Consider the following 12,626-nt stretch of genomic DNA (forward strand, 5'->3'; position numbering starts at 1 on the left):
CTGAGGAGTACAATGAAGCACACCTGGCCTTTAGGGCACTGCTCCGTGGATTCCCTCATACATGATGGAAGCAGTAAAGGGATTATACATTGGTAGTTGGGGGCTTCATGAAGAAACTTTAAGAAAAGAGTCTTACACACCTCTACTAGAGTATATACACTATGGCAAACTGCTACTACTACTACACCTCTACTAGAGTATATACATACACTATGGCAAACTGCTACTACTACTACACCTCTAGAGTATATACATACATACACTACACACCTCTACTAGAGTATATACATACACTATGGAAAACTGCTACTACTACTACACCTCTACTAGAGTATATACATACACTATGGAAAACTGCTACTACTACTACACCTCTACTAGAGTATATACATACACTATGGCAAACTGCTACTACTACTACACCTCTACTAGAGTATATACATACACTATGGCAAACTGCTACTACTACTACACCTCTACTAGAGTATATACATACACTATGGCAAACTGCTACTACTACTACACCTCTACTAGAGTATATACATACACTATGGCAAACTGCTACTACTACTACAGATAGATTATGCACACAGGCACACGCTTATACACACTCAAAACACGATTGACCCAACGTAAGGTTCCAACTCTCTCTCTCTCTCTCTCTCTCTCTCTCTCTCTCTCTAACACACACATGCACGTACCACCATTGTCCCCAAGCACGTGCACACATTGTCTACTATATTTTTTAAAGTGTGGTGGACTATCCCAGCATGCTGTGATCTGTTATCAAATAATGGGTTTGGAAAATGTATTTACTCCAGTGCAGGTGGACAGGGAGCACTGATACAATATGGCATGTGGTACGTATGCATGTTTGTTTAGCATGTGTCACAGTGTGGTTTGTGAAGGTAGAGTTATTTTGGTCTACGAGGTGTTGTGTTGAATGAGTGTTTGTGTGTATTACGCACGCACGCACGCACGCACGCACGCACGCACGCACGCACGCACGCACGCACGCACGCACGCACGCACGCACGCACGCACGCACGCACGCACGCACGCACGCACGCACGCACGCACGCACGCACGCACGCACACACACACACACACACACACACACACACACACACACACACACACACACACACACACACACACACACACACACACACACACACACACACACACACACACACACACACACACACACACAATATGGGACAACGTTGTCCCATACTATATCGATAGATTAAGACTATTCGGAGTGGGGCTGTTTGGTGAACACTCTTCATCATCTACACTACATCCTGCTAAATTGACCGAACGCTGTCTGTCTGTCATTCTGTCTGTACACTTCCTTAGCACAGAGCAAGACTGCTGCTCGCTTAGGACGCCTTCTGAAAATGCCACGACGTACGGACAGCCTCAAGGAACCTAGCGCCGCACAGAGCTGTCCTCCAGCCTCAATGTGCCCTGCTTTAATTACAAACACCAAAGCCAACCTCCGAGTTTAATAGATTATATGCATCTCTATGGGCAGCAGATGGTTAGCTGAGCGGTTAGGGACCGTCTACAAAGTGCAACACCGAAAGTGAAAATAACTTAATTTATATGCAGAATATTACCACCAAATTTACATCACACATCAATGGTGTACTTATGATTGTACTGCAGCATTTATTTGTTTTTATTTGATGGGTTCAGCCGTTAGGGTTATCGGTTGGACACCCAGCAACATTATTTATCTATCCGTCCGTCCGTCTGTCCATCCATCCATCTCTATTAGCTTACTTTTGTGCCCAACCCAACTTCCCAAGATCATTACCCACACTGAACATCATTTGCTGTTCATATATTCAGAACGGGTAAGGACTAGTCATTGTAATTTACCACTCGGGTAATAAAGCAGCCTACTTGTGCTGACAATCACTGTGTTTATTGTTTTCCTCTTATGTAATGTTATTTTGAAAACAACCTGCCAAGCTTAATCGAGCAGGGATGTATTATACCTCGCAGAAAGTGAGAGAAAAAATATCTCTGCCAACAGCTGAGGTTAAATGAAAGTGTGGGTATAAATGTATGTCAATACATTTAAGGGGTTTCAGGGGAATGCATTGCTGACGTAAACAGTCACTCCAGTTATGCAAATGAATACCACAGCGTCTGTCCATCTGCTACTTTTGATGCTTTTAATTTGAATCCCGAAAAGTTACGAAATGATTCACCTTTTATTTTTCTTCAATGTTCAGTTTTCAAATAAACATTCGTTTGTGTAAAAAAAAATATATATTATGCAAATGACAAATATGTGTGTCTAACTACTGAGCTTGACGTTGTGGTTTGCTAAATGCAGCCGAGCTGTGATTGGCCTACTTTTGTGGGGACAGAGATACAGACAAACTCTTCTACTTCTAGACGGCCAGGCCTCCTCAGCGCCACAACATAAACACTCCCCAGGCAGCTAGAAACGCTTCATGTGCAAGCTGTTTAGGTCAGTGATTTGTAGTGATGTATACAACACTGTATGGCGTTACAGTATACTTCCACAGCACAGTAAAGGGCTCCCTAAGGACCAGACCATACTACTAAATCCTCATTTATATTTTGTAGTGTGTCGGTGTGTCACACACCGGAAATAGATCTAGATGATCTGCTATTTACTCAGAACAACACACTGAGTATAAAACATAAGCTGCTGCTACTGTGAACACTCAACAATGCTGTGAACAGATGAAAGAACTAAAGACAGACAGCGAAAGAGAGAGGTGGGAGGGGAGAGAGAGAGAGAGAGACAAACAGAGAGTGTAGTGCTTCTCTTAAGCACTACACCTTTTTCCATTAACATGCACCTGCAACTATATGGAAAACAACTAAATACAACAACAAACCCTCACTTTCATAGGTCACATACAGTGAGGTGAGACTTGTGTGAGACTAGACTGGGAGAACCCTATAGCAGCCCTAGTCTGGGCACTGACTCCTGCAATACTACACGAGACAGTGTGCTTTACTTCAGCCCTGCCTACGGAACTCTTCCGATAATGCCGGTTATGCATGCACATCCTCAAGTGCAATATTGCGATTATACAACAGTCAACCTTAAAAAACAAACAACTCAATTGTGTTACAAGTAAGATATTCAATAAAATATCATAACGACCGAAAATGTAACAAGAAAATCGCTAGCCTATAGTAGCCACTCAACTGAGGACTGCCCAGCACAGCTGATTTTTATGGTTTGATTAGGCGTTCCATCATGCTCGTTTAAGCACGGTTAGAGGGCTGTTTCAACCAATCAGATTGCTTCCTCAAAATGACCTGTTGTATAATAGGCGATCATTCGGTAGAAATATGAACATCCAGCGAAAATAGCTGATTCAGTTTCATTCTAGGATATTTGATGTACAACTACGTATTTACAGCACGGGCCATATTTTCCACAGAATAGGTGCAATAGACACACATGCATGCACGCACACAGAATAGGTGCAATAGACACACACGCACGCACACAGAAGAAGCCTGCAGCGGGAGGGCCCACAGCCTAAACGAAAGTGATTCACCATTATAATTTATTAAAGGCGCATAAACTTTCTTCAGAGGGGCCTCTTGTAAACGTAATAAAGATCCTCTCTTCGGATCCATGTATAATTCAACACATGGATATGCTCAATTAGCAGCTCTAATTAACATTCACCATGCTGCAATTCAAGGCTGCTCGGGGGGGAGGGAGGGGGGTACTGTATCTGCCAGCAGCCTATCCTGAATACATTCCTCGTGCAAGCATCTGTCAGCATGCTGCAGTTAAGCTAGCATGTCGTCTCTGCGCCAGTGTCCTGTGGAATCTGCATTTCTCCAGCCTCATGAGACTCTGTGGAGGTGGACAGGTTTCTAATAGTTATAACATAATAGCTCATGTCCATTACATGTCAATGTTAGACAATGTATTGTAGATAACTAGAATTTCGCGGGCCTTCGGCCCGCTCATCCCAGAGTTGCGTTGGCCCGCGTTGCGATACAGAAGTCCACAGATACAGAAGTGCACAGTGACACGCGTTGTATGCAGCTGTTTTGTGTTGCAGCGCGCGTGTAGTGTTGTTATCCATATATGCGCCTCGGTTCGTCCCGTTTGTTCCACGCCAGGTGTCGACGCAGTCGTTGGCGCAAATTTCTTATTATTTTAACTGTGTATTTAATTGCGGCTAGTAGCACACATTTTTTTTTAGGAGCACGATGAAAAGTTATGAAATAATGTGTTTGAGGGCCCTCCTATATACAGCTTTAGTCCCCACACGTCTCAATATTTGCCATTGACAAAGAACAGAGAAATTAGGTCGAAATGCCGCTAAATATGACGTAAATTAAAATGTATTATATATATATGTTTTTTTAATTGAATGTAAATACTTTACTTATAAAAAAACCTGGCAACCCGCACCCCGCGGTCATTTTCCGCTAACCGGAGCGGTGCTCCCTAGCCTGCTGGAGGGGTTGACATCATCCCATGCAGCCTCGAGAGGAAAAAGAAGGCAAATAAATGCAGCCTTGAGGCTACCTCCCAATGTGGTGTTGTGGAGCTTGATCACCTCCTCGTCCTCCTTTTCTCCCCAAATTGGCAATGCCACATTTTTTTTTAGGAGCACGATGAAAAGTTATGAAATAATGTGTTTGAGGGCCCTCCTATATACAGCTTTAGTCCCCACACGTGTCAATATTTGCCATTGACAAAGAACAGAGAAATTTGGTCGAAATGCCGCTAAATATGACGTAAATTAAAAGGTATTATATATATATGTTTTTTTAATTGAATGTAAATACTTTACTTATAAAAAAACCTGGCAACCCGCACCCCGCGGTCATTTTCCGCTAACCGGAGCGGTGCTCCCTAGCCTGCTGGAGGGGTTCACATCATCCCATGCAGCCTCGAGAGGAAAAAGAAGGCAAATAAATGCAGCCTTGAGGCTACCTACCAATGTGGTGTTGTGGAGCTTGATCACCTCCTCGTCCTCCTTGTCTCCCCAAATTGGCAATGCCAATAAATGCAAAAGTTGCCTAGTGTGAATACTTCCACAGCCTAAGTAGTAAAGGAGAAACTATCAGTCTTCTCCGAAATCGGTCAATGTTTGTCAACTCAGCACGTGTTGACAACGCATATTAGTAAACAGAAGCCGTATGTGTGTCACACCAAAAGTGGTGACCTATAGAATCCTGTACATAGAAGCATCACGCAATCGTCTCCCTCCCTGTGTGGGTCACGTGGTGGGCTCTGAGCAAATGGGAGAGAGAATGTAGTGTTGCCAGGTCCGCGTATTGTAAGCGAGTGGTAGTGTGTGTAAGTAGCGTGTTGAATGGCATTTTTTCGGTGCTTGTTTTCATAGACGTGGCAACAAATTAGGCGGGGGTGTCGGTGCTTGTGGCGTGTTTGTGTTTATTGTTGATATTGATATTGTTTGCGAGTGTGGACGGGAGCCGGCTGTAGTGGCAGTGCGATGACAATTGTTACGCGGCTGGTGTCGAGTGTGGCCGTGCGGCGCGACATGAGGAGATAGGGAACCAACGACGCGGAGGGTAAGTGTGTGACGTGTTAGTGTGTTGTTGCAGTGTGTGTTGCAGCGTGTTGCAGCGTGTCAGTGACGTAGTAGCTGGTGCCTTTTGTTCCTGTGCGTGCTTTTGGGCACATGTTTTCAATTGTAATATAGGATGATATTACTGAGGTTTCAGGTGAGTGTGATAAAGAAGAGTGTGTGTGATTGTGTGTGTGTGTGTGTGTGTGTGTGTGTGTGTGTGTGTGTGTGTGTGTGTGTGTGTGTGTGTGTGTGTGTGTGTGTGTGTGTGTGTGTGTGTGTGTGTGTGTGTGTGCGCACGCACGTGCGTGTGTGTGTGCGTGTGCGTGTGTGCGTAGTAACGTCACACTGTGCCCTTACACCCTGACCCCATGTGCTTCAAAATCACCTCAGGATCCATTGTAATGTTTGCGTGAGCCATCAAGGCTCTCTCTCCATCTGCACGTCACACAAGTCTCTCAATATTAATCTGCCATTGTCAATGGAATGATACTGTAGATCAAAAGCCAATCTCGACAGGTTATTACCACCGCACAGCCTCTGATGACACTTGCATGCACACACACACACACACACACACACACACACACACACACACACACACACACACCACACACACACACACACACACACACACACACACACACACACACACACACACACACACGTATGCCACATCAGGCAGGAAATCAATTATCATCAGTAGTCCTGTGAAATATTTCGAAGCTGCTGTCATCATCTTATGTTCCACTCGAGTACAGAATATATAGGCAATGCGCCCGTCAGACAGATGAAAGGTAATGGACAGAGTGCATAGCCTGAGATTGCCCTCTGTGTCAATACGAAGAAATTAAAAGGGAATAAAACAGTGCGCCTGCCTTCTGTGATGGACAGGGAATAACAATGTGATGTTGTGTGATGATGGGAGACAAAAGGAGGGGAGATGGGTCGGGGTGGGGTGGGAGTAGAGAGAGAGAGAGAGAGAGAGAGAGAGGAGAGAGAGAGAGAGAGAGAGAGAGAGGGAGAGTCACGGGCAAGTGAATGTGAGACAGTAAGAGGGAGAAAAGCACAGGGAGTGGGATCTGAGATGGACAAATGAAGGGAAAGAGAGAGGGAAGAAAGAGAGAGAGAGCGTACCCTGTTCTTTTTAGATCCATATCCATTAGGGTGAGAGATGATATGGGAACGAGGCTTACATGACTAAATCAACAGCGCCTCTTGTTTTCATTAGGGCCACGGCCGCGAATAGCAGCACTTCTCCTTAACGACACACAGGCTTCATGAAAGGAGATGAATGATGAGACACAGAAAGAGGGAGAGAGAGGAGGGGAGGGAGTCAGAGGAAGCAAAAAGGAGCAATGCAGGGCATATAGAGAGAAAGAAGGAAATATGAGAAAAGGAGATTGGACAGAGAGACCACAACAGGCCAACAAACCCAGCTGGTGATTTGATTGATACAGAGGTTAGCCCGTGGCGCGTCTCAGAAGAAATAACGGATAATTGCAAAACGGAAACTGGCCCAAAGTGACACAGGGAGAGTTGGACAAGCAATGCGCTCCCTTGGCTCACGCACCAATTGCAATAGTGGCCACCAGCATTTAGTGCCGAGCCAATCTCCAACACAAGACCTATCACTTAACACTGTAATCCCATGGCATTATATATCTTATTAGAACAAACAAGGTAACACTGTTATGTTACAATGACTGACAAAAGAAAGAGGCAGTCCGACAAGCCCAGAGTTGACTGTGTTTCGCATAATACCTACACACAGCTCCACAGATCCTCCACCCCCCCCCCCCCCCCCCCCCCCACACACACACACACACACACACACACACACACACACACACATTTTGTGACAGAATGAGATTACAGTATATGACCAGGGAGACATGCAGACTCGCGACTGTTGTCTGCCCACGCATGTGTGCGTTTGTGTGCCTGCGAATGTGAATGCAGGGCATGTTGTTGACCCACTTCTTGAATGCAGCTACAGTACACCTGCCTTGGGCAGTGTGAAGTTCATGCAGCTCTAGGGCAACGCAGACTAGAGTACACGTGCGTGCCCACACCCTTCACAACATGCACTATAAGGAAGAACCCATTCATACTGTATATGTCCTATAGGCTAGCCCACACATCTAAGCACAAACCCATCTGCAAAACAAAAAAAAGGCAAATCCCAGTAACCTGGATAGTTTTTTGTTTTGTGCAAAAGAGCAAATACATGTCCCATACTATTCTGTAAAATGCTTCAGTTTCTGCGCGCATGTGTGTTTTTAAATCAATATCGCCTCACATCTAAGACAGGGCGAAAATCAATGCCCCTTTTACAGCTTTGATATCAGGCGTGAGGATTTAAGGGGATAAGGTTAGGTTGTCGGACAAAGAGATGTGAGCGTTCCTGTGTGTGTGTGCATGCGTGCGTGCATGAAAGAGTGAGTTTCTGTGTTTGTGGGTTTCTTCGTGTACAATGAATGAATGAATGAAAAATTGTGCGCAGTGGTGGAAGCCTGTATTCAAAATGTTACTTGAATAAAACCTGTCAAACGTTTTAGTAAACAGTAGATGAGCTCAAAACATGTCGTGAACTTGTACTGTAGGTCAAGCTATTTTCGCTAACACAATTGAACTCAAGTACAGTACTTGAGTAAATGTACTTAGTTACTTTCCAAAACTGATTGTACATGTGAATGTGTGAATGTAACTGTGTAGGTACCGTACCCTATCATACTGTATGAAACCTACACAAACGCATGTGGACCATTCTGTCCAAAAACATGTTAACCATCATTTTATTAATAAAAGTGTGTACAGTTGGAGGCCATCGATATTGTCCTTTTCTTTTTGCTGAGGTTTGCGTGATCTGCGCAAAACCCCTTTTGGTGTTTTAAACATTATGTTATAATTTAGCTATTGAAAAATAGCAGATCTACAAGCTCATAGCGCGCCACCGAGTGGCGCGCTACGAGCTTGTAGGTCTGCTATTTTTGAAAAATCGTGAAAATATTTATTTCAGAAAACTGGAGGATTTAGAAGGATTTTTTTTAAATTTTGAGGTCAGGCCTAAATGGGTCAAATGATAAGGGACAATATTGGTGGAACCCAACTGTATGTGTGCTTGCCTTTATGTATGCTATCCCCAGATTGCATGTACGCCTTGAGAGCTATCAATCTGCCCTTTGGTCAAATTAAGCTGCATGCCCTACTTCTGTCTACCTGAAGAAAGCAGCCTGCCTTCTTCCTTCTTCTAGACAGGAACAGATCAAAGAAAAAAGATCACAGTGATGGGAATAGATGGTTTCATTTCATCTTTCTAGTAGGCACCCAGCAAATATGAAAAAAAAAAAGCGAAATCTAACATTTAGTTGCCTCCCAAGAAAGTTAGTTATAAATAACACAATAGACCACATCTTCAGTGAATTCTAAAATGTGTTTCTATCTGTGTAACTAACTGGGCAAAGGGCACTGGATTATGTCACTCATCACTGCTGAAATTGGACATGGATGTTGTACAGTAAGCACCCTTATAGTTGTTTCTTGGATCTAAAGTTAACATAGTTGTTATGAGTAGCTTTCATCACCTTAGGGCTTGATGAAACTCTTTGCAATCCATTGTATTTGGCAGATGTGATGCTTTCTGACATCAGCATCATTATCGTTCTCTCTCGCTGTCAAGACCGCCCTCCATTTTGTCTTTTGTACCTTTCTCATTTTTGCCTATTTGTTTGTTCTTCCCTCTCTCTATTAAGATGATTTTTACTCACTGACATATTTCAAACAGTACAGTGAAAAGAGAACTTATAGAAGGTATCAACAGACGGGAATCAAACCGAGGTCAATGCACTTAACCAGTGTGCTTTGATATAATGGAAATAACATTTCCCAATAACCACTTGAGGTAAAAAAATAAATAAGCAATCTCCTTTAAAAAAAGGGGAAAAAAATAAATATTCTGCAACTGTAAATGCCCCCCCAAAAAAACTGACTATCAATTACTCACCCTGTGAATTAATGGTGATTTTGTGATCACTATGAATGAAGAATCCAAAAACAAAGATGAATTGAGGAAAATAGGGATCCAAGAAAAACACCAGAGATATAAAAGATCAGTTTATAAAGTCCACCACAGCTCTCTGAGTATAATCCAAGACAAGTGTCATATACTGTATCAAGTCTGTGTCTTAATTACTTCCAAAACACAGCGTTTTCTCTCAGTCCTTACACACGAATGAGGAATATACCTCGGCATGCGCGTGTACGTGGTTCAACACAAGCCTTGTGCACACACATGCACGCCACTCGCATGGCACACTCCTTGCTTGTGCGTGAGACTGTTTAAAAGTGTTTTAAAAAGTCTGACAGAAAATGGGGTGTTTTGGAAGTGATGAAGACACTGGATACAAGACAGATTATACTCTGAGAGCTGTGTTGAGTTTATGAACACATTTTTTATTGTTTTGCTGTCATTGATCAGGACTCTTATTTTCTTCAATTCTTCAAGCCTTTTTTGGATATTCCATTCACAGGCAAAATTAATTGGTAGAAAAGAAATGTCACTGTGCAGATGAATTATTCCTTTAATGTGGTTCAATACATAAAAGCACAATCCTTATCTGTGCTTCTGTGTGTGTGTGTGTGTGTGTGTGTGTGTGTGTGTGTGTGTGTGTGTGTGTGTGTGTGTGTGTGTGTGTGTGTGTGTGTGTGTGTGTGTGTGTGTGTGTGTTGCTGTGTGTACGTACCCATTGTTAATGTTGTGAATGTGTATTCGGTGCACACATTGGTGTTTTGTTGTTGGTACAATACAGGTTTCTCTCTCTTTCTCCCTCCCTCTCCTTTCCTCCAAACTAATCTTACCTGCAGCACACTGGTCCTCATCTGCTCCGTTCTCACAGTCCCGCTCTCCGTCACATCGCCATGACAACGACACACACTTGCTGGTGGCCCCACCACAGTCAAACTTCTCCGGCGGGCACGTCTGTCGACCTGCGGGGGTAGAGCGGAGGAGGACAGAGAGAGGAAAAGGGAATGCAGAGAGGAAGATGAGGAATAGGTGCAGGGAAATACAGGGGGAGGCGATATGAGCAGAATGACAAGAAGAAGTTGGGAGAAAGTGATGGAGAGAGAGAGAAGGAGACAGTCAGTCAATGAAGCACTTTGATAACTCGCTTATCTTGTTGCTCTGATCGATTCACCCTCAAAGGCTTGCAAATAATTAAGCAAGACACACAGAGACAGAGTAACAAAGAAACAGGCTGCTGGCAGAGACACGCACGCGCGTACACACACACGCACACGCACACACACACACACACACACACACACACACACACACACACACACACACACACACACACACACACACACACACACACACACACACACACACACACACAGGTAAAATCGCATTACAGCTGAGAAGGCCATTTTTTACATTTCTAACGCATGGGGCAACAGGGAGAAAAACACAATGACACAATTCATCAAATTTATACAGAGTCCCCATGGTTCCTACAGCAAATCGCCGTTCCCTGTTTCTGCAAACCACCACACTCCTTCAACATCCCTGCCTTGTTTTTACTCCCCTATACCAACCTCCATAATATCGCCATAAAACGCACGCACGCACGCACGCACGCACGCACGCACGCACGCACGCACGCACGCACGCACGCACGCACGCACGCACTGGGGATTATATCCCCAGATTGCATTACAGAGCGGTGTCAAACTCAACCCCATCAATTACTGTACATATTTGACCACCACTGCTCCTTGGAAACCAGTCCAATCGTTATGTGTGTGTGTGTGTGTGTGTGTGTGTGTGTGTGTGTGTGTGTGTGTGTGTGTGCGTGCGTGCGTGCGTGCGTGCGTGCGTGCGTGCGTGCGTGCGTGCGTGCGTGCGTGCGTGCGTGTGTGTGTGTGCGTGCGTGTGTGTGCATGCACGAGTGTGTGTGTCAGACAGACAGACGTGTGTGTGTGTGTGTATGTATGTGTGTGTGTGCACGTGCACGCTTGCGTGTGTGTGTGTCAGACAGACAGACATAGATCAATAGTACTTTTGGGATTCAATCATTTCAGCCTCTTTTTTCGTCCTATTCTTTATATAATTAACAGTATTGCCTTAAATGTATGCCATTCGGGAGCTGGCAGTTTTTGTGGGAGACTAGGGACGTGCGTGCGTTTATTACCAACCTGCATGGACTGTGTTGCCCAGATTTCTTCACAATGCACTACAGATTGGGAGGTTTTTGCACAGAGGCACTTGGAACCTTCTCCTCTTCTTTCTTATATTTGACAAAGGTCTATCTAGTGGTTGATCAGCTCTCTCACTCTCTCTCTCTCTCTGTGAATGTTGAGGTCTAGCGTGAGTAGCTTTTCAAAGTGCTTCCCCTACATTTGTTTTCTCCTGGCATTTTAACAAGAATGGGGTCTTCCTCAAATACCCTTTAACAGAGTGAGCAAGCTCCCACCATATCTGCGCAATCTGGTTATTACAGCCCAAGGATTTGAAAGTGTGTGTGTGTGACGTGTGTGTGTGTGTGTGTGTGTGTGTGTGTGTGTGCGTGCGTGCGTGCGTGCGTGCGTGCGTGCGTGCGTGCGTGCGTGCGTGCGTGCGTGCGTGCGTGCGTGCGTGCATGCGTGCGTGCGTGCGTGCGACATGCGTGTATTTAATGTAGGAAATACAGCTACGCTTATCAATGCAGAGGTACAGCATTAGTTCAAATACAGATCGGATGGTCTATAATGTATGTAGTGTAGTGGAAAATACAGCACAATCTCAGCCACCACCAGTTGTGTGAATGACAGTATCTGACCTTGGTAAAAGGTTGTGGAGCAACACACACACACACACACACACACACACACACACACACACACACACACACACACACGCGCGCGCACGTGCACGCACACGCACATATTATTTTCAGCCAGTGACACAGTCACATGACCAACAAGTGTAAATTACGCTTCAGCCAGAGCCATAGAGTAAGATAGAGTTACGACAACTCCGTTCACTTCATGCATGGGGCCAGTCCAATGACTTTGATTGGC

The 12,626-nt window shown here is 44.5% G+C and overlaps 1 protein-coding gene across 1 annotated transcript in view; it reads right to left on the bottom strand.

The window, feature by feature from the left end:
• lrp8 (low density lipoprotein receptor-related protein 8, apolipoprotein e receptor) overlaps positions 1-12,626 on the bottom strand; it is a gene marked incomplete at both ends in the record, with an annotated part of 197,538 nt that overhangs the window by 66,515 nt on the left and 118,397 nt on the right. Inside the window, one exon of the mRNA XM_079505451.1 lies at positions 10,425-10,553. Coding sequence (XP_079361577.1) covers positions 10,425-10,553 — 129 coding nt within the window. The remainder of the gene's footprint in view (positions 1-10,424; positions 10,554-12,626) is intronic.

This window comes from Electrona antarctica, assembly GCF_951216825.1.
Source record: "Electrona antarctica genome assembly, chromosome: 7".
Classification (NCBI taxonomy): Eukaryota; Metazoa; Chordata; class Actinopteri; order Myctophiformes; family Myctophidae; genus Electrona; species Electrona antarctica.